The sequence below is a fragment of the Typopeltis vanoorti genome, chromosome 22 (genome assembly GCF_054136105.1).
Source record: "Typopeltis vanoorti isolate ZY-2024b chromosome 22, IOZ_Tvanoo_1.0, whole genome shotgun sequence".
In the NCBI taxonomy this organism is placed as follows: domain Eukaryota; kingdom Metazoa; phylum Arthropoda; class Arachnida; order Uropygi; family Thelyphonidae; genus Typopeltis; species Typopeltis vanoorti.
Window position 1 is genome coordinate 57606738 of NC_143570.1, and position 24023 is coordinate 57630760.

At 35.0% G+C, this 24023-nt stretch overlaps 1 protein-coding gene across 1 annotated transcript in view; it reads right to left on the reverse strand.

Moving 5' to 3' along the window:
• Positions 1-482: 482 nt before the first annotated feature.
• LOC150094437 (uncharacterized) overlaps positions 483-24023 on the reverse strand; it is a 230436-nt gene continuing 206895 nt past the window's right edge. Inside the window, exons 7-8 of the mRNA XM_090412231.1 lie at positions 19825-19897; positions 483-1038 (exon numbers count right to left, since the gene is read on the reverse strand). Coding sequence (XP_090268357.1) covers positions 948-1038; positions 19825-19897 — 164 coding nt within the window. The 3' untranslated portion in view covers positions 483-947. The remainder of the gene's footprint in view (positions 1039-19824; positions 19898-24023) is intronic.

The window sequence follows — 24023 nt, forward strand, 5'->3', positions numbered from 1 at the left end:
AGGGAGTCCAAAGACTCATTGAGGGAGGGCACCTGCTCTACAACTGTCTCCACAACTCACTCCACCAACTGACCACAACTACATCAATGCCATCTACCGCTGACCACCACTAGTATTTCCAAAGACAATCACAAACACTCATGCCCACGGCGGGATTCAAATCCGCAGCCTTTTGGCTGGAGAGTGGATATGCTAACCACTTGGCCAGCCAGGCTGGCTTCCACAACTACAAAACGTCCATATGCTGCACTCCACAACCATGCCTGAAATTACTTGAAGTATACAAGGTTTTCCTATTGCTTCTACCTATGCAACTAACAAAACTGGGAGGCAGTTAAAAATTTTTATTTTATAACTGTTTTTCAAGTAATATTATTAATCCTGTAATCACAATAAAGCAATAATAACTGTCACTGCTTAAAATGAAATCTTAAAAACTAAGAACAGAAATTGCATTCACTATATCAATTTTATTTGAACAATTTTTATTCATAAAATCACAGTGGTAATTTACAAATTGAAACTGCATGCCCTGAAACTTGATATTATAAAACTTGAATATTTGCATATATAAAACTATTTCATGGTTTAGATAATCTGGTAGTTAAGTCAGAACAGTGCCCCATAGCTATATAAAGGCATATGCAGTTTCACTAAAATTGTTCCCTGATTCTAAAGCACAATCTTTAAACAAATGCTCACTTTTAACCAAGTTTATCATCCAAACAACAATCTCAAAACTGGTCAATAAGTATCAGAGCCACGCAATGGAACTACTAGAGTACTTTATTAAAGCATTTTATGTGTGGATGTGTGAGTGAATTTGTGCAGATATAGATAGAAACTGCACAATTATCCCCTTTCCTCAAATTTTGTCTGTACATGGAATTTCAAAAAGTCTGCAGGCACTTCAGAATTATTACTTATCTGTAGAAAGATATATATTTTCAGACAGGCTTTTCTTCAACTTCAGTGTCTTTATCACTATGCTTCATATCTTTTCTGTCAGATGAGTTAAACCATGGTAACTGAAAAATACTGAAAGAAGATGAAAATTTAGAATATTCCATAGTTAAGAATAAATAATTTAATAAAGTAGTTTATGTCAAAATTCTATAATGGTCTTTAAAATACAGTTTGAGGGTTTTCCTGTAGCATTCTCCTTCTTCAGATGAAGCTGCTCTTTAGAAGTTATTCTACAATGAGAAGATATTGGATATGGAGATTTCTTTAGAATATGATTAATTTTTAAATACTTAATTTTCATTTCCTATGAGAATCAATAGAATCACTATGATTTGTTTCATTATAGATAATTCAAAATAAGTTTGGATTCACATAAACTGACTTACAATGGAAAACTCATTAGCTAAGCAGCTAAGAGTGCCCAATCAATCCCATGAGATGCATTTTAGACCTTGTATTATTTCTTCACTTAAATCTCATTTATGGAGTGCCACCTGCACACATAAGAAAGGCAAATGGGCAACTCCCATTTGACTTGAGCAAAATAAAAAAAAATAATACTTTAATTATTTTTATGTAATCTATATTGTCCACTTTAAAAATACCAATATGAATAAATTCTCCTGTACACCCCCTGAGGATATATGTCAGGAATTTGATGATGATGATAAATTCTAGGCAGATAAGTATAACATGGCCTGAGCTTATTGGCCATACTCTTGTTCTAAGGAAATGCCTTTATCTAGAAGTTTATTTAATTGATTAATTTAACTAGTAAGGTTTAGGATTATGGGACTATATGTTGGCAGGATTCTTATGAAGCATTATCACCTTGCTTGCTGTAGACTGATATATTTCCTACTTGCTTAAGAAACATTGGCAACATTGCTGAGTATTTCCTCCTTTGTCAGCCACAATGAAGATAAGAATACTTTTTTTGTTTTGAGACTCAGTAGTTGTTTTATTTCTTTAGGAGGTAGATAAGGAGTTGGTGACCTATCCTGGTATGTATGTGTGTATTCTTATGGCAGAGTTCAGCAATAGTTCAATGTCCAATGTCGAAGCCACTGTAGACACTTCATGTATCTTTTGCAAGTCGCTGTGGAAACAGTGAAGGGAGCAGTCACTGATGATATATAAGATAGTCTGTAGAATATGGGTGCAGTCACAGTAAGGGCTATTTGTCATATTCCATTTATGTAGGAGGTAGCAGATCTGTCCTGGTTCACCCTGATTCTGTTAATAGTTGTCCATAGCCTTCTCGGAAGGATGAATTTAAGTTGACAGTTGCAGAAGTCTTTCACAAGAGAGCCATTTATTGGCAAGTTCATAGCCAATTGTTGGTTCCACATGTTGTGAGCTGAAGATGCTGGACAAGAAAAAGCTCTGGTTATGTCCCAAAATGAGTAGCTTGAATTCAGCAGGGTTCTAGGAAGATTTATAAGGGTTAAGTGGAGAGATAGTAGGGAGTTATTTGCGATTTTCTCCAGTTCTTTAAGCGAAGCCTGCCTTCTTCGTATATTTGGTGGGGCTATGCTGTAAAGCATTGGTAGCCAAGGCAGAGGGGTGGATTTCAGGGTCCCACTAATTTTCTCCATTTTGTGATTTTCTCCAGTTCTTTAAGCGAAGCCTGCCTTCTTCGTATATTTGGTGGGGCTATGCTGTAAAGCATTGGTAGCCAAGGCAGAGGGGTGGATTTCAGGGTCCCACTAATCGTGTGCATAGTTATGTTCAGTTGGGAATCAATAATGTTTGTGTGAGCACTTCTTTCCCAGACTGGTGTGCAGCAGTGTAAACAAGGGCCAGGCCTGGGATCCTAAGTACCTTGGCTCTGCAACTCCAGCTAGTTCCACTTAGTCTTGAGATGATGTTGTTTCTCATTCTTATTTTGTTTTTTACTTCACAAATATGATTTTTGTAGGCTAGACCTCTATCCAGGATTACTTGGGTATTGCGGATAAGGATCATGCTGGACTGCGCTGCCACAGAAAATTAGGCTGAGTTGCAGTTTGCCTCCTTGTTGTTAAGATGGAAAGGTGTGGACAATATTTTGAGGAGAATTTCCAAATCTGTGTTTACCTATCCTGGTAAAGAACATGAGCTACTTCAACAAAGTTAAAAATAGTGGCCAAAAAGAAGTATATATGGTTTTCTCATGACCAAGAAGACTGTAGGTTATAAGTCTGGAAATCAGCATTTGGTTATTTTAGAAGTTTTCTTGCATTGCATAGGACAATGTACTGTCATTAGCAAAACTATGTTCTGGACTTGCTATCAGTAAACAAATAAAAGATTAAGTGAAGGAACTGCACATTCTGGTACACCTTGTATCAAGATCCATCCACATTTACAAGTAATCTGCAACTGGAAGGGAGAAAAAAACTGGGCTATAAGATAGAAGTGCCTTAGAGAAAAATCAGAGTAACAAACTGAGTTTCTTCAAACATTTTAATATTTGTCCAAAGGTGGGTGACATAAGCTAGAAGATTACATGTTAATTGACAGTGATGGAATCCATAATGTTGATCATTTTTAGTTTCCAGGTAGTTTAGAAATTGATGTTTCTCTGAGAATAAAAAGGTGGCAATTTGATTATCAAGATTTATTGTCTTTCTTAGAGAAAGACTAAATGGGAATAAATACTAGTAAAATAGAAGAATATAAAAATGCAACCCAAATCATGAGCCAACTCAGGAAACATATGCTGCACATTCCGGTGATAGACACACAAGTCATACCAGGAGGAATCTGCCAAATTTCTACACTGCTTAGAAATTGTTGCAGTTTCAAGCAAGTATAGAAAAATGGCTACTGTAAGGAAAGACTAGAGTATCATATCAGAAATTTATTTCTAAATTACAAGCTACAAAACGTATTTATATCCTGTTAAAATTAACTTTTTAAGTTACAAATTAATCACTCAAATTCTGTCTACTTAGATAACCTAGCAATAATGCTTATAACTGGTCGAAATGTAGTTTCCAATACTGTCCTATCATTAACCTTTCACGTGTACACTTACACTTTCATTTGACCCTAGATGTTACAGTTTAAAAGAGTAAAGGTATTAGCTAGCAGAGGAGAAGGGCTTCCTCAGCCAATACAAAGTTTGATTATTTGATTATTTGCTTTGGGAAAGCCACAAAGCAAATAATCAAATAACTAGAAACCTGTTGGAAAGAACTGGGTGGAACCTCATAATGATGGCAATGCATACACCGTTGCATCAATAAAGGCAAAGACCTGGCAGCTCATTTTGCAAAACTTTAAGGCATTCTTCTTCTTCCCTATCTCTGAATGCATACCCCCAATTAACTGGTTCTTTAAGATGCCAATACCATACAATTACCAAAAACAGGAAGTTCACATCAACCATTACAAGAAAATTTTCACTAGCCCATAAACATTGAGTTTCATTCATTCATGCCATTATTATGAGCAGAGATTGCTTCAGCAGTGAATACATTATATCTACACAAACACCAGGATTTGCAAGCACACAGTGGTAAAGGTTTTCTTTATAAAATAATCAGCCTCTACTAGGTGGTTTGCTTCTTGCAAACAGCATGGATGAAAATATCCTTTACTTAACTCACCTCTAAACAGTTTTTTTCAGGAATTCTGAGTCATGAGGATATTTAATATGTATTTGTACAAGGCGTGCTTAAGGGTCAAAGCTGTATAACTGAGAGGAGACCTCCACATTGCCTTTAAAGGAATGCCCAATCCTCACCTTCTCGTGGTGCACCCTGTTAGGTATCTACCTAGATACTGAACGAAAAAGGATGGGCTTGCAATTTGGGATTTAGCTAACAAAACTGTATTCTTATTGGCTTAAACCACAAATAAAATGATGTTACAACATGACAGAATTTCATGCCAGCTGGAAATCGTCCGGTAAAACAAGGCACCATGTTGTTTTCACTAGGGAACCAGGGCGAACAGTGAAAAGTCAGCTACTGGAACAAATTCTGAAACACACTCCAATTCAACATCACCAGAGTTCAAGATCAGTATATCAACATAAGAAACCTGAATGGCAAAGAAATGGAGCTAGCCGAGGAATTGGTTAAGTACCAGATTGACATGATAATGGTGAGTGAAACAAAAAAGAAAAAAACTGGTGAGATTTTTCCAAGCAATAAATACAAAATGTTATATTCATGCAATAACAATCAGGGAAAAGAAGGAATAGCTATAGTGTTCACCACACTAAATATGAGGCTAATCTTCTTGAATGGTAGGTAATATCAAATACAGTGATGTGGGCAAATATGAGAATGGGCAATTGGACAATGAGACTAATTTGTGCCTATGGTCCCACAGAAGATTCTACTAAAGGAGAAGTGGAGGAATTTTTTGAGGATTTAGAGAAAGCAACTGACAAATGAAAAAGGAAAAGTTGGTCCTTGTTGGGGATCTAAATAGCAGAGTAGGAAATGATTGTCAGACATACAAAAATATTTTAGGGAAATTTGGAGAAAAGAGCAAAGAAATCTAACAGGCAAATACCTGTTGGATTTCTGCTCTTGACATAGACTGGTTATTGCTAACACAATGCTCCAATGTGCACAAATTCACATGGAGAGAAGAGGCAAGTAATAAAAAGTCTCATTGACTTGTTGATAGTGATGTTTTCTCACTGGTGCAGGACACTAGAGTGTACAGAGGATTTCAAATTGTAAGTGATCACCATTTAGTCTTGAGCAGGATAAAACTGAATTTCATACCAAAAAGAAGACATGTAAGAAAGTTTTAAAGCAAATAAACTTTGAGCAGCTCTCAGATGTAAACTGTAGACTAAAATACACAAATATTATTCAAGAAAAAATAAAAGCATTTGAGAACAGGAACCAAACCTTGGAGATTCACTGGCAAATCCTAAAGAAAACACTGACTGATTCAGCCAGAAAGGCACGTGGTGAGGGTGTCTGCAAGGATAGAAAAATCAGAACTCCATGGTGGACACAGGAAGTTAAAGAGGCAGTGAAGGTAAAGAAGAAAGCATATCAAAAGTTCCTGGCAAATAAGCCAGCTTGTGCTCTTAGAGAATAGAGACAAATGTAAGAAAGCTAAATACTGTACAAAACTAGCTAAACAAAAGTCATGGAAAGACTTTGGTAAGAACACAGAAAATAAATATCAAGACGGTGGCAAGATATTCTGGAGATTGAGTATTTAAAAGTTTTTAAGTTTAAAGTTTGTATTTAAGTTTTGTTGAAGACGCTCAGAAATGGAGAAAAGAGTGCTGTAAAAGGAATTAGAGATGATAAAGGTAACATGAAAACTGGAGAAAAAGATATTCTTGATGTATGGAGTAATTACTTCAAAAAATTGCTAAATAAAACAAGAAGGGACAGCACAGTGGTAAAAAAAACACTCAACAGCCATGCAGTCAGGAATATATATCCATACTTGAAGTAGAAAAAGCCATCAAAGGCCTGAAATGTGGAATGATATTCGACCAGAAATGCTCAAGTACGGAGGTCTTACACTGGCTGCACTGCATAGTTCAGAAGGCCTGGACAGAGGGACGAATTCCAGATGATTACAGTAGAGCTCTCATAGTACCCATATATAAAAAGGGAAATAAAACTGAATGTGAGAATTACAGAGGTATTTCTCTACTGAGTGTTCCTGGTAAGATTTAAGCAAGTATACTTGAGAAATGGTTGAGAAGGATTGTGGAAGGGAAGCTTGGTGAAGAAGGCTGTCAGGATCAGATTTTCACTTTACAAATAGTTGAGAAATCGTAGGAATATAAGAGAGATCTGTATTTAAGTTTTGTCGACCTGCAAAAGGCGTATGACACGGTGCCAAGAGGAAAGCTATTCAAAATGCTACAGTTATATGGTGTGAATGAGGCATTATATCAAGCAATTTTTAGTTTTTGAGTTGTAAGTCAGCAGTTAGCATTGAAAGAAGTACAGGAAGATGGTTTGATGTAAAATTTGGTGTCAGACCAGGATGCACATTATAACCCCCCTGTTATTCATTATTTATATGGATCAACATTATGAAGGAAAGTGGTATTAAATCTGATGTCAAACTTGGAGATGTTAATCTCAGCTCTTTTCTTTATGCAGATGATGTTATACTTTTAAATAAATCCAGTACAAGTCTGCAAGATTCCCTGACTAAACTGAATAACTGTTGTAATATATTTGGAAATCTATGAAATATATGAAAATCAGCAGTAACAAGACAAATACACTGAAAATAGGTAACAAGAAACATCGAAAATATCAACTTCATTGTGAATGGAGAATTTATGGAACAAGAAAAAAATTGTTTCTTGTTCCATTAAAAAGAGGCAAGGAATAAGAAAAGTCTCATTGACTACATTATTGTTGATAGTGATGTTTTCTCCCTGGTGCAGGACACCAGAGTGTTCAGAGGATTTGAAATTGGAAGTGATCACTATTTAGTCTTGAACAGAATAAAATTGAAATTGATGTTGAAAAGAAGAACATGTAAGAAAGTTTTAAAGTGAATAAAAGTTGAGCAGCTCTCAGATGTGAACTGTAGACTAAATACACAAAGGTTACTGAAGAGAAAAAATGAAAGAGTTTGAGAACAGGAACCAAACCTTAGAAATTCAGTGTTAAGCTCTGAAAAAAAAACATTGATTGATTCAGCCAGAGAGGCATGTGGTGAGGTTGTCTGCAAGGATAGAACTCCATGGTGGACATAGGAAGTTAAACAGACAGTGAAGGAAAAGAAGAGAGCATATCAAAAGTTCCTGTCAAATAAGTCAGCTTGTGCTCTTAGAGAATACAGAGACAAATGTAAGAAAACTATACACTGTGTAAAACTAGCTAAACAAATGTCATGGGAAGACTTTGGTAAGAACACAGAAAATAAATATCAAGAAGGTGGCAAAATATTCTGGAGGTTGTTGAAGAAGCTTAGAAATGGAGGAAGGAGTGCTGTAAAAAGAATTAGAGATGATAAAGGTGACATGAAAACGAGAGAAAAAGATATCCTTGAAGAATGGAGTAATTACTTCGAAAAATTGCTAAATGAAACAAAAAGTGATAGCACAGTGGTAAAAAACACTCAACAAGCAGTCAGGAATACATATCCATACTTGAAGTAGAAAAAGCCATCAAAGGCTTGAAATGTAGAAAGGCAGCAGGAGTAGATGATATTCGACTGGAAATGCTGAAGTATAGTGGTATAAAAGTGTGGAATGTGGAATGTGGAATATTTGACCAGAAATGCTCAAGTACGGTGGTCTTACACTGGCTGCACTGCATGGTTCAGAAGGCCTGGACAGAGGGACGAATTCCTGATGATTGGAGTAGAGCTCTCATAGTACCCATATATAAAAAGGGAAGTAAAACCGAATGTGAGAATTACAGAGGTATTTCCCTAGTGAGTGTGTCTGGTAAGATTTATATAAGTATAATTGAGAAACGGTTGAGAAGAATTGTGGAAGAAAAGGTTGGTGAAGAACAAGCTGGATTCAAGCCAAATAGAGGCTGTCAGGATCAGATCTTCACTTTACGACAAATAGTTGAGAAATCATGATAATATAACAAAGATATGTATTTAAGTTTTGTCAATCTGGAAAAAACATACGACAAGGTGCCAAGAGAGAAAGTATTCAAGAGGCTACAGTTATATGGTGTGAATGGGGCATTATATCAAGCAATACTTAGTCTTTATTTGAGTTGTAAGTCAGCAGTTAGAATTGAAGGAAGTACAGAAAGATGGTTTAATGTTAAATCTAGTGTGAGACAAGGATGTACATTATTCCCTCTGTTATTCATTATCTATATGGATCACATTATGAAGGAAAGTGGTATTAAACATGATATCAAACTTGGAGATGTTAATTTCAGCTCTTTGCTTTATGCAGACAATGTTATACTTCTAAATAAACCTGCTACAAGTGTGCAAGATTTCCTGACTACATTGAATGAATATTGTAATAGATATGGTATGAAGGTCAGCAATAAAAAGACAAAGACAATGAAAATAGGCAGAATCGTTGAAAATTTCAACTGCGTTGTGAATGGAGAACCTGTTGAACAAGTAAAACATTTCAGCTACTTATTCAAGATTTTTAGTGAAGATGGTAGATTAACACATTCGCTGCCAACTACGAGTATACTCGTAGTTGGTATATGAGCCACACAAGCCAGCTATGAGATTACCCGTACTGACCTTGAAGAAGTGAAAATGCTTGGTTTGTGGAACTAGCTGCAAAACTGCGTATACTCGTAGAAGGTATGTGCTCTGCACAAGCCAACTACGAGTATACTCGTATGTCGCTTACCGCCGGCAACTTGATTACCCCTACTGACCTTGAAGAAGTGAAATTGCTTGGCGTATGGGAACAAACTATGACAAAATAGCGTGACAGCGAACATGTTAAAATATGGAAATAGACAACAGAATTAACAGAGCTGGTATGGTAGGAAATCAATTGAATAAATTCATATGGAATAAAAGAGAAATTATTCGGAACACTAAATTAGCTGTATACAAGACAGTGTTCAAACCAGTTTTAACTTATGGATCTGAGAGCTGGTTCAGAAGTAAAAACACTTGACCAAAGAGTAGAAACTGTAGATATGAGAGTCCTGAGAAAGATTAGAAGAGTGAAGAGATAGCATCAATGGCAATATAACATTAAAAATGAGGATATTAGGAAAGAACTTGACATTGTCAGCATCCAGGAATGCATTAGATAGAAGTTAGAGGGAGCCAAATCTGGGGAATAGGGTGGATGTTCCAACAATTCATAGTGCAGACCTCTTAATATTCCCATTGCCAAAACACTTTTGTGTGAAGGTGCATTGTCCTGGTGAAACATCATATTTTTCTTCTGCAAATCAGGTCTTTTCTCATGAAGTTTTTTGTCTAGTCTGGTTAAAAGATCGGAATAATATTCCCCGGTTATTGTTTTACCCTTTTCAAGATAATTAATAAACAATATGCCTTTAGCATCCCAAAACATCGATGCCATGACCTTTCCTGCTGATGGAACTGCCTTTGTCTTCTTTCGCGCTGAAAGAAGACAAAGTTGCCAGCTTTTATTCAGTTTTGACTGCTGTTTGGATTCTGGTGCGTGATGGTGAATCCAAGTCTCATCCATAGTAATAAATCGATGCACAAAATCAGTTTTATTCTTGTTAAAACACTCCAAGTACTGTTCAGAGATTTTCATGCAAGTGCATTTTTGATCTGCTGTGAGCAAGCGCAACACCCATCTTGCGCAAAGATTTTTCATTTGCAATTCTTCATGCAAAACATATCCTACACGTTCTTTTGAAATGCGTATAGTCTCATCAATATCACACACTTTGACTCGCCAGTCATCCAATACCATATTGTGCACTTGATCAATGATCAACACTTTCTGGATATCCTTCATGTGGATCATTTTGAAGGCTGGTAAGGCCACGTTTAAGCTCAGCAGCCCACTTCTTAATTGTCGAAAACAAAGAACAAGAGTGCCCATGAATTTTAATGAACTTCAAATTAATTTCTTTTGGCGTTAAATCTTTTTTTTACAAAGAATTTTATAACCGCACAATTTTATCCATTTCAAGGGATACTTTTGCTTCAGACAGCTGTATAAAAAACTACTTGATAGAATGACTTGCAATTTCACATAGATGCTTATGACAGATGTACCAACTTAGAAAAAAAAACTATCTTTCAGATAGTGTTGCCATCTGTGGTCAAGGCCGAGAACTTTTCAGATCACCCTTGTAACTTAGCATATTATACACATTCTTACACTCAACTGTCCCACTGATGTCTGCATCCATTCAACAAACCCTCCAAAAGCTCTAGTTTCCCTGATTCCACATCTACTTTACTTCATTTATCAACACTTTTTCCAGTCTTTGAACACAAAGTCCATTCAAATGCAAACCATCCTTCTTGTCTAAGTCCTTTCGCCCATTAAACTCACTCCACACATCAAATTTTGGTCTTTGTTTTCAAACACTTTCATCTTTTCTTGAGTAATATGTGTACAGTTGAAGTCTATATAGTTCACATGTAAAAGTTGCACAACTTTAAATTTTTTAAAGTTTTCTGATATATTTTATTTAAAGTGCGATATTCAATTTTATACTACTTATGCCTAAGTGACGATTACTTTCAAAATTCATATCCTTTGTATACTCTTGTATCCTCAACCTGAATGAAGATATCACTATCAACAATAAAGTCAATGAAGCTTTTCTTGTTTCTTGTGTCTTCTCTCCATGTGAATTTGTGCATGTTTTTATGCTGAAACATAGTGTTAGTGATGGCTAGTCTGTCCTGAGCATAAATTCAACAGGCACTTACCATTATTATTATTATTAACTCTGACCTTTGTTCCAACTTTCCTAGAACATTTCTATATGCCTGAGATTCATTTCCTACCCTGCTGTTTAGATCTCTAACAAGGACTAGCTTTTGCATTTTTTTTAATTAATGCCAGCCACTTTTTGTTTCTCTATTGACTTTCACATGAGTTTTGCTTACTGAGCTAATTTGCTAATGCATATCAATCATAACTCCTTTTGCAACTCCACTAGATATTTTGTCCTATTGACTTTTTATTTGATCTCAGACCTCTCTCTCTCTTGGATTCCTCATGTCTAAGGACTCGTGACCTTCCTGATGATGCTTCACCATTTCTTTCTCTCATATGCTTCTCTTATTGCTTATTCTAGTTTAAGTCCAGTGATTCTTGATATTTGGTCAATCCACCTGTAGGGTGTTTTCCTCTTTTTCTTTTTCCACAGGTTTACCCTGGATGATTATTCATCCAGGGTAAACCATAGGTTTTTCCACATGGTTTATCCTGGAAGGGAAGTTGCCTTCCCTTCTACATATGTGTCCAAAATATTGCACTATTCTCTTGTCAATTATGTTTATCAGTCTTGTGTGGATATTCAGTTCTTCTAGGATATTTTTGTTTGTTTGTTTGTTCATTTTTCTGTCCAAGACACTCTTAACAATCTTCTCCAGCACCAGAGCTCGAACGCCTCAATTCTTCTTCTGTCATCTTTTGTCAATGTCCAAGAATCAGAAGCATAGAGAAAGATCGAATAAACTAAAGTTTCTACAAGCTTAATTTTGGTCTTTTTGGAGATGTGCCTGTCTTTCCAGATCTTAGTTAAATCAGTCATCGCTTTCTTAGACCAAATGGCTTTAAATACACTGCCTCTCTCAACTGTAGCTTCCTAGTGAACATTACTTTTGCTAGTTGCAATTCTTCTGCTGTCATTAAACATATCCGTCCCCTAGTTCTGTTCTCTTCCTTGAAAATACAACCTCCTTTAAATTCTATCTCTATGAAAACATCTTCCTGTCAACCAAGTCCCCAAAATATTTCCGAATCTTTAAATCTGTATCTCATTCAGATTAGACCTAAGAAAGTGCATACAGCATTGTATTATTTTTCTCATTCTTACACAACTCACATAAACGGAGCCTGCACACATGCATCCTTCCTAACAGTTTTAGTTTCCTTGGTAATGAGACTATCATGATGAAGCTACTGCTGAAATTGAAACTTTGCTCCATAGACAAAAGAGAATTTCTACCAATAAGAATTACTAGCTTTATGTAAAATAGTGAATGCATACGTCTATACAGCGATCTTCAATCCTTTCAATGAATTACAGAGAAGAAAAAAAAGTGCACAGCAAATCTGATGAATGCAGTCTAGCATACAGCATTATGCACGAGTCATCAGGATTAGCAGGCACATTGTTATTTTTAATCACATCAGCTTGAACAAGAGTTCAATTGACTCGAGACCAAATAAAAAAATATATGTAATGAAATTAAATAAAACTATATAACAGTGTAAATAAAATTAAATAAATAACTATAAAACTATTTGGATCCAAGGTCTTCTAAAATAAAACTATACTTTGAGACCGCCTTATCTTTATAGGATAAAGATAATAATGTGAATAACGTTTATAATCAAATAAGTGAATAATGGTTAATGTGTCAATGTAGGGTCTCCAGCGATGAGTCTTTTGACTCCATGGAGACACCATTATAATAATAATAAATTCATTCTCACATTGACTCATTCTATTAACTGGTTTGCTTCATATATATTTAATAAGTCTAACAGGCTAAACATTTTGTTTTATAAAACAATTTCCTACAAACAATAAATATTCATCAGAGTCGGTTCTTTATCAGGCCTTCCTCAAAATCTAAAACTTATTAACTTCCACAGGACTATGCAGTTTTCTTATTTCGCACATATTTTTCTATTCATCCTCACTGTTTCACTGAAATATAAATATTCTTACCTCAGGCAATTTTATTACAAGACACACAAATCACAAATTCTTTATCACAGAAAAAGTTTTTCTCCTTTTATTACTTTATATAATTGTATCAAAGCAGATTCTCTTCATTAAAGCCATTTTACAGTTTCAGATTTTTCCAATAAAATAATTAATATCACCTGTGTTGTCCTTCAGACAGAAGAAGAAACCTTTCAATTTGAGTTTTTTTGAACACTGAAATGCAATGTCTATTTAATATCACCTTTTAATTACTGCTCACTTGTTAAGAATCTCACTTTTCAGTTAAAGGATTCACCTTGCCACGATTCCTTCTCAGAATCTTCTATTAATATATTCCAACTGTCAAATTTTCTTAAAAACTTCCTAAAACAAAATTCTTTGGTCTGCATTCTCAAACTTCCATTCTTTCTCATTTCTTCCATTACCTTGATACCAAATGCTCTCTGTCCACTGTCAATCACACATCAATCTTTTCAGTGAGCATCCGCACTTCTCCTACACGGTGAGTGAGAAGATGGATAGTAATAGCTGACATGGTGTTGTCATTAGTGAAAAGAGAATGTCTTTATGATGAATGACAGATATCACAACACTTGACAATTACAATAAATAACATCAGTGTTATCCCCAGAAATTTTTACCAACTGGATGGAATGAAGCATTAGCTGGGCTTACAAAAATTCTGAATGAGTTAAGAAAGATCCTTTTTCATAACAAATTAAAATAGTAATTTTATTAGAAATTATAACAAGACTAGGATTTTTCTTATTTTCTCATTAAGTAATGAAAAACCTTGTAATGCTCACAGCTTAAAATTCTATACATTAATTCTTCTCTTCTTAGAAGCCCAGTTGTCAGCAGCTTTTTGGTAATTAAAATCTGTTGGATCTGGTCCCTCCAGTGAAATCAGCATCAGATTATTTAGAGTGTTCCGACTAATGCGATTCCGCATACAGGTTTTTATCCTTTTTAATGCAGAGAAACCCCTTTCACATTCAGCTATGCTCACAGGTATGGCCAGCCCAAAAGCAGCTAGTTTTGCTAAATTTGGAAAAGACTCTTGGGGCTCAGATGTAGTTGTTAATTTCAGCAGTATTTGTCTTGGATCTAGATTTTTGTATTATTGTCGATTAATAATTTTTGATGCAACTACCCATTCTAGTTTAGTACTTTCATAGTTTAAAACTGCAGTACTTCCATTTCTAGAATAATAATCAAAAAGAATCTCAGAAGCCTCACGTTGATCATGACTTTCTGCATTAAAAAGTCTTGAAAAGCAGGAAATGATTGGCATATCTGGAAATCTTGCTTCTAGGTGTTTAATAACTGTGCCTATGTATTTATCATATATTGTAGTCTTAAATGTAATAACATTAGAATCTGAATAATCAATGTGAAGGTCTGACCATTCACCTGAAAGATGCTGATGAAAATTTTGAAAATGACTGCCAGGAGTGTCTTTCAATTCCATGATAGATAGTTTTCTGGCTTCTAAGACTGGCTCTATTTCAGTTAAGTCAACATCTTGCCTTTGCTATGATCTAGACAAGTTAGATAAATGCAGTAACACATCTTAAAGCATTGTTAGTGAAGCTACGAATTGTATGTTCTGATATATTTACTTAAACCTCCAGCTTTGATATCATTTTGTTCGGTGGCCTTTCTTTCCAATGCAGCTATAACACTCACCATGTATTCTCTTAGAGACTGTATTGCAGAATCATGGCACAGCCATCTAGTGTTACTAGCCATTTTAAGTTTAATCTGAGGAATGTTCAGTATATTTTAGATTTGGGTTAAACCAGCCATCCTGACTGAGGAATTTTGGACGAAGAAAAACAATTACCTTAAGATATCATTAAGCATGACTAAATAAGGCACTTCAGCAGCTGCTTGGGCACTAGCAAGAGCCAGTCGGTGGTTTATACAATGACAGTTGACCATGAGTCCATCTGTTTTATCTTTGAGCAGTTGTGCAACTCCCTTTTGCTTTCCAATCATGACAGCTGCTCCATCAGATCCTAGGCCTACCAGATTACAAGTTTTTAAGCCTACACTGTCAAGGGTTTCAATTACTTTGCTAGTTATAGTCTCAGCTTTGCCATCAATGATATTGCAAGTTGATACAAAACTAACCTCTTTTTTAAGTTGACAAACATATTTAATGTGCACAATCAGCTGTTTTAAAACTGAGATGTCTGTAGTTTCATCACATAAAACACTGAAATAATCTCCAGAGTGCATATTTTTCAGTATTTCAGATCTAATTTCTGATGCTAAAATATCAATCAACTCTTGCATTATTCTTTTTGAGGTGTAATGTGCATTTTTTACCAACGTTAAGATATTCTAAGTAGGAATAGCGAGTGGAACAGCACATAACCTTGCAATGCTCAAGCAATTTTTCAAATATTAACATTTCGCTAACAAATACATATATCTTAAAGCTCCCAGAAAAGCATCTCTCTGCAAGTTATTCAAAATTGAAATCGATTTTTCAATTTGCCCTATTCCAGTTTCTTCTAGTATATGTTTTTCAATTATATCTGAACAAGAATCAGCATGTAACTTGCTTTGTTCATGGTCAACCAAGCTTTCTTTTCGAAGTCTTGTGCATGGCATAGTTACCCAAGTCACTTCCTTGTTTGTGGGTCGTCTCTTTCCATATTTTATACATGTGGAACAGATCATTACATTATCTTTCACCACTAACCAATGCAATTTTTTAAATCACTCACTGTTAATACCCAATAAGCAGTGTTTAGATGCACATTTTACATTTGAAAGAGACTGCAGAAATCGACGATTCTGTTGTTGGTTTGGTGTCTTCACTACTATATTTATCGGTTTCATCTTTCTTAAAATAACTTAAGAGTGTGGTTTTCTGACTCGACTTTTTACTCATTATGGGGTAATTTAATAAATACAAAATATCACTGTTATTAAATTAATCAGAACAAATCACTGAATTGTGCACTGACAGTAATACCCGAGAAACATAATGCACATTATGTAGCAATTTTACTATTTATAAGTATTAATTACTAGGAATGGGAATTAGTATCACTCGAGACTGACGTCATAGTCTTCAAGAGTTTCGAGAATTCCTCGAGATCACAACCATATTTGATGCTCAGGCCTATTTTCTTTTACAAAATAAAATATTAAATACTTGACTCACGATCTTCGGACAAAAACCATTATTAAGAAAAATAAATGTAGATTTTTAACATCGATTTTTGCCTTCGATCTGAATTCGCTCAAGTTTCATAATTTCTTTCTTTCAATCATCAAAATTATGTCTCTTTCTTAAAAGATCTCCTTTGCAATCGATATTGTTGTATTCGAGATCCCGATTCTTCTGCATACGGATTGGTGTGCATCAAAGTGAATATCTGAAGTTCTCGAGATTGGCTTGCAATGCAAGAAATTGAGCTGGTCTCACGAGTATCGAGACTCTTTGGTTCGATTAATTAAAAAATCTCTTAAATTATTTTTCCATTCTTGCTCATTATTTAGCCATGTCAATTCACATCATTAATTAGCTGGGTGGTCATTATAATCAGCCGGGTAGTTTGCCCATTCAAAAGGTCCTAGGGAGAACATAGAATACTGAAATTATTACAACAATCAGATATCCGGTAAGTGCAATAAATTTAACACACTTTACATTTCCTTTTAACATATCAATATAAGACACGTTGGAAGTGCTGATTATACACATCAAGAAACCAAAACTAATAAAATACTAACGTAGAGAAAAAATTGTAAAAAGATTCAAAATTATATTCAATCCCCAATTATGACTTTTTACAACCACACAGTCAGAAGAGTGACCACGGAGAGATACAATACAGTTCTAGTGCAGTGCCAGCATCTGACTTCTGACTAGCAGAAGTCATTCCAGCTACATGTTTCAACAAGAGAGTGACAGTCCTCTTTGTGATCAGACTACAGATGATATGTAGCACTGTGTGGTCATCTTATATACCTAATACGTTGCACAGTAACCCTTCATGTAGTAGACTGCCGCTAGTGGAGGAAATAAACTTGTGTTCTTATTATCTCTGCTGATGTAGTCAGCTGTGATGAAGAATGGGATCCAAAATGATGGAATCAAAATAAAGATTACATTTGATATAAGATACAGGCACAACTAACTGATAATAATTTGCAAATAGGAATGATAGAAGGTACAGCAATTATCAAAATTTACAACAGGGTCCAGTGAATCCTGGAAAATTTACAAATAGCAACTGGAATATTATTTCACTGCCAATGAAATAAAAGAGGAAATACAGAAAAAGGCAATCCTGTAGATATCCTATGGAAAAACAACTTATGTTGTGTTGAGAGCGTTCACCACACTACACCACGTCAAGTTAATGACTCATGATAATGCAATTTAGATACTATGAGATCATTTTAACCCACATCCCACTAAATTTGTCCAAAGATTAAAATTCAATTACCATGACCCAATGACAGACCAGTCCTTGGACGAGTACCTGGAAGAGCTTTACAAACCAAGTGAAAATTGCAATCTAAAAGAAATCTTGCTAGATAGATTAATTTATGGTGTGTATCACCAGAGACTGCAACAAAGATTGTTAGCTGATACTTACCTCACATTTCGGCTTGGTTAGCCGAGTGGTTAGCGTATCTACTTTCCAGCCAAAAGGACGCAGGTTCAAATCCCGCGTGGGCATGGATGTTTGTGATTGTCTGTGAAAATACTAGTGGTGGTGGTGGTCAGCAGTAGATGGCATTGGTGTATATGCAGTTTGTTGTAGTTGGTGGATTGAGTGGTGGAGACAGGGAGTTGTGGAGCGGGTGCCCTCCCTCGATGAGTTCCATGGACTCCATGGACGTGTTACGTAATAATAATAAAATTTCAAAAAGTACATGCCACTGCTATGGCAGAAGAATTTCTAAAATAAAATCCAGTCAATCAAGAATACACAACACTGAAAAGGTGAGCAGGGAGGGAAGTTATGTCTCATAAATGAGAAACAAGCCAAAATGTTTATGACATGGTTCCTCAGATTATCTACACATGAAAGCTGCATTGGTCATAACAAACAGGACCACTTAGAGAGAACATGCTTTGTCAAGAAGAAGGAAGAAAATAAAAACAAGAGTTTGAATAAGAAGCCATCAGAGTTCAAAATCATAGGACAGAAGAACTTCAAATGGCAGATTCCTATGTTAAATATTTATAACATGTGCATTTCAATACAGCAATGGATACATACAAACAAACAGTGCTGCTAGAAGGAAAACTTACAGAGAGCGAACCACATTCGGGTGTGGCTTATTCACTGATTGGTACAGACACATTTGAAAAGTTATGAGCAGAAGGAAAACAACTCACTCTGTTAAGTGTCATCCTACAAACATGGTCCAAAGAAAACTTGTACAACAAAGGCAAGTGTGAAGTCCAGTTAGAAAGAAAGGATCATACAGCCAAATTACTTTTCCTTATCTTAAATGGGGGAAAAGCCTATTAGGGGAAAAAATGGTTTTAGGCACAGGGAATTATAACTTAGAACTACAAGAACACAAATTATCTCAAGAAGTACAGCAAATGGAAAGTGAAAGGAAAACTACTTAAACAATGAATCAAGATAGAACAAATCGTTGGTTTCAAATAGGTGATGATGATGCTTATGCATGAAACTATGGAAAAGAGAAAAAGTGGATTCCAGGGCACATCACAGAAACAGAAAGTCTACATGGAAAAAATGAAAATGGAACCAGAGAATGTGATCAGAAGATGTGCAGACATTTGCTAAGAGACCAGAGAGAAGACAACATACCAAGTTGAGAAAGAGATAGCAAACATGCAACAACAATTTGAAATGTAGGCTATGATGGAAGAAGACACCAGAGAAGATGACATAAAGGATAATGAAACAACACAAGCTACAGCAGTTCTACTGATTCCAAACAGGGAGATAGTAAGCAGTTTCAAGCCTTAGCCTCTAAGGTTACGACAATCTCAATGCACTCAATGGACACCATTAATGTTCCAGGGCTATGTAATATCTGGTCTTGGGAAAAGGGAAGGAGCTGTGATGACTGTAGTCTCAAAGCAGAACATTAAATATGAGTCCAAAGTCTGAGGAGTGAGTGACTACAGAGCAGCCAATAGTTCTAGTTCAGTGACAGCATGTGAATTCTTGTAGCAACCGCCATTCCAGTTACCATTACAGTGACAGTCCTCTCTATAATCAGACTATACACAATGTCCTAGTCTTATGTATCTGACATTATACAGTAACCCTTGATGTAGTAGACTAAATCTAGTATGTTCTTATTACCTCTGCCACAGTTGTCATAACAAAAAAATATTTTTAATGAGCCATATATCAAATTATAAATATAGCCTTCAATGTAGCAGCTGTGAACAGGTTAATTTAATTCAAGACTTTTCATAGTAAATCTTATTTTCAAATTACAACATTAAGTGAAAGAATAGTTCCATAAAAAAAAAAAAAAAAATTTTAAAAAAAATCACATTTTGTGTTAAAATTTTATTTTCCCAAATCCAATTTTTAAAACTCACCATGGCTTTAGACTGGGGAGAGGATATCCAAAGGCAATAACAGGCAATGTTTCTGAAACTTCTACGTAATGAACTAAAAAAATAAAAAATAAATCAAAATAATTTACATTTAAAAAGTTTTACACTAACTTCAATGGACTTTTTATCATTAGAGTAGAGTAACAATCTAAAATTACATGAATCCCTTCCACACTATGACTCAAATGTTGAGGTCATGTAAAAACCTTACACTAACACTGGGTCATGGTATGGAAGGAAAAGGGTTAATTAGACATGCAATAAAATTAATAGATTTATGTCATATACTAATAACTTTTTGTTTACTGCAAATATTTTGGTCTAAAGAAGACTGTGACCATTCTCAAGGTAAAATAACTCAGTAACAAAAACTAATTAGATGACAAATTACTTTATATTTGATTATCTCTCACAGATCTATAAACAGTTGCTTTGAAGTCACGCAGATCATGAAGTTAATATTATTATCAACATCACAGTTCTCCAGTGAGTCAAGGACTCATATAGAGGGAGGCCATACATCCTCCACACTGTCATACTTTCTCTTAGTCATTCACAAAAGATGTACTCACCATTTCGAAAGGTAAAGTGTTCCACTCACTGCTTTAAAAGAAAAATACACACAAACTACAATTCCATGAATGATGTCTCCCTTGTATTCTCACCTTCCATATAATGAAAAATTTCATCAACCAATATCCAATTAACACCCTTTCAGAAGTTCACAGGCCTTCATATCAATCCCTCCCCTTTCTCCCATTTACCAGTGTCTGAAATCTACACAGTATATACTCTCAGTCTCTCCTCATAATCTACATTCTATAATACCAATGTCAAGTGGTTTTCAAGTGTGGCCTGTAGACACATAAACATCAAAATTTATTTATTAAATTTTAACATTAAAAAATGAATTTATATACAACAAAATATCATATGGACTTAAAAAAAAAAAAAAGCAAGATTCAATGGTATGAGACATTACCGTTCATTCAGAGTACTGGCATTTTATTAAACATACTAGATTATTTTAAATACTAACAGAATGTGTTCAACAATCAGTACCATCAACAGGGTGTAGCATAGAGGCAGCCTGCCTCACGACGTGGCTTAATAAGGGTGCTCGTTCAGCCATGCACTAACAATTCCTGTTAGCATAGCAAGTGTGGAAGGAAGTTTTTCCAAGCTTAAACTGATTAAAAATTATTTGCGAACAGCACCTAAGAAAGACTGGTTGGTCTAGCAACTATATCGATAGAGGCAGACAGACATAGCTTATAATTTAAATTTAGAAGAGCTTATAAACAGTTACTGTGCGATATCCCGTAGAGCAAACATTTAATTAATATTATTATGTAATTGTTTTGCTTTAATGTTTCTCTTGTAATAAAAACAAGATAGCAATTGGAGATTTTCTTATATTTTTGTCTTATAATCCATCAGGGGCGATATTTAATTGTTTGCCTCAGGGCACGATCTAATCTGGCGACAGCCCTGTCAACAATGCTGATTAATGTATAATGTTATTCATTGCCAATTGGATAATCATTGCACATAAATTTTAATTAATCTATCCACTAGCAATAATTAATTCTTTCTTATTATATAAATTCAATGCATTTTTAATGGTACTCTAGCAGATGTGGATTCTGCTAAGTGCAACAAACTTCTGCCATCTGAACTTAAAAAGCTCAATTAAATCTCTTCTCTTTCTTGACCAAGTGATTTTCATGATGTAATAAATTATTAGGATGACATCCCCTCCCTAAGTGTGTGGATAAATCATGTTCTGTGGATACCTTTAATTCAGTTGTAAGTGCTCTGTTTGTTATGAAAGAGGTATGGAAGAGCTAAGATCCTCTTCCATACCTGGCCCATCCAGGGGTTTACAAAATCCAATGTACCTGCAACCTACCTTACATAGGGGAAACAGGATGCACTATCCCAATCAGAAAAGATGAACAAACGGCACATTAAATACCTCCACTATGGTAAAACAGGCCTATCAGATCACGCACTCCAAACATGCCACAGAAATGACTGGAAAGACACCAAATCCCTATACTGCACCAAAACCTGGTTTGAGAGAAAATTCAAAGAAGCTTGTGAAATGCTAAAACATTATCTAAACCTGAACAAAAATGATGGATTAATCATTCCAAGAATGTGGAGGACCCATCTGCAACCCTTATAACAGCGAACAAGCCTGGAAGAAAATCTCAATACGAGAGGGCTTGAGAAGTGTTTAATATATAGTTCCGTTTTTAATTTAATTTATTTGTATTTTATTTTAATTTAATTTAATTTAATTTATTTTTTATTTTATTTTATTTATTATTTTTTTTCCCACAAGAGGTCAGGCTAGGTTAAAAGATTAACGAGCATCTAGATTCATTTTACCTTTGAATGAACATCCCTTAACACAGATTAGGCAGAAGAAAACAAAAGTGCTATTCAGAAGTCATTACAAGTCAGAGTGACTGTTTTTGGAATCAAAAGCAGCTTTCAAACATTCGCCAAACCTCAACAAGTATGACTGCATCAATTTACCAAAAATCTGGAAGACAGTCCTTTTAAGATCGATTTAATACTTGTTAGCCTCTCTCTGTATCTAACAAAGATGGAACCAATTAGGACTTTGGTTTTCATGTTATCTGCTACAATTTTAAACTGTTCCCACTATTAACTAATTGTTGCTGTTTACATACTGTGACAAAGTGTTTGTACTCTGAAGATCCTGGGATGAAAAGTAGAATGATCCAGTGAAATATCAACAACTAAGTAAATAAATATATTAATCATTTTCTTATTAGTGTCTTGTGTTATAAATTAAACCATAATATAGCTTTAATTTCTTTTAGCTAGTGTATATTTTTATCTATTTGTGTTTGCAAATATTTTGCATTTTATGCATTAATTTCTTTTTTCCTTTCTTTTAATGTACTTTTGGGTTCTGACTCTTCATCCAATAAAAATGATTTTACTGTGAACCCTGAGTATCTGGTATGGATTGATTTGCTTCTGTCTAAAAAAAAAGATTTCTGGTGTGCAAAGCAATGTCTATGGTACTACTTTGCAAGTGCTGACTTAGGAAGAGAAGCAATGCAATGCAGTTATGTTCAACTCCATGGCAGTCATGTATGGCAACAGCATTAAGTTCTTTAAGGAAGTTAAAGAAGCACTCCACAAACAGAAGAAATCGTTTTAATAGGTCTGCTGCTAGTAAGCATGTACTCATAAAAAATGTTGGAAAGCTAGGTGTAAAATTAGTAGAACAATCATCATGTGATGATTTCGAGAAACCATTAAAAAATTAAGATATACGAGGCTATTGAGAAATGGAGGAAAGAGAGAGCACCACTAAAGGAATCAAAGATTATAAAGGTAATATAAAAACTTTGATATAAGATAAAGATATATTAAATGCTGCAGTCTTACTTTAAAAAAAATAAAGTGAGATAAGTGATAGAACAGTGATAAAAAATATTCAGAAGAAATGCAATCTAGAGTACTCATCACTACTTGAGGCAGTAAACAGCATCAAAACGTGAAATGCTGTGGTAAAACAGTTTGCAGTGGTTACTCTGCATAATTCAAAAGATGGTATCCAGAAAAATGGTGTAGAGGTGTCTAGGTCTGACCACACAAATTAATTAAAGATTTATGCAAGATACTGGAGAAAAAGTTAAGAAAAATTGAAGAACAATCTAGATTTAAGCCAAGATCATTGACTAGCTATTAATTCAGGTTACTTTACCTGGAACAATTAACCCTATATGCAAATAGACACTGCTACAATCCATTATCTTCTATTCTTGCAAACTATTATTTAGAAAATACACAAGAAAAACTATTCTGCTCAATTTTAATTCAATCTTTATTGGTTTCACCATAGTCTAGGATCCTTTAGGACAACTCAATTTACCAAGGTATCTTCAAATATAAACATTTTCTCAGAGATTTTTTTGCAACAGCAGCCTAATATAGTAGATGATCACTGTAGCAAACCCTAGGAACTAGAGATACAATTCGTTATAATACAAAGTTCATTATAGTGAATTTTGGGTAAAATTACTGCCAATGGTGGCAAAGACCATGTTGTTGGGCAATTTGAATTTGTGGGAGTTTGTGTAGTGTGTATGTGCGCGCGCGTGTGAGATGTATTCGTTGGAAAAATTAAAGAA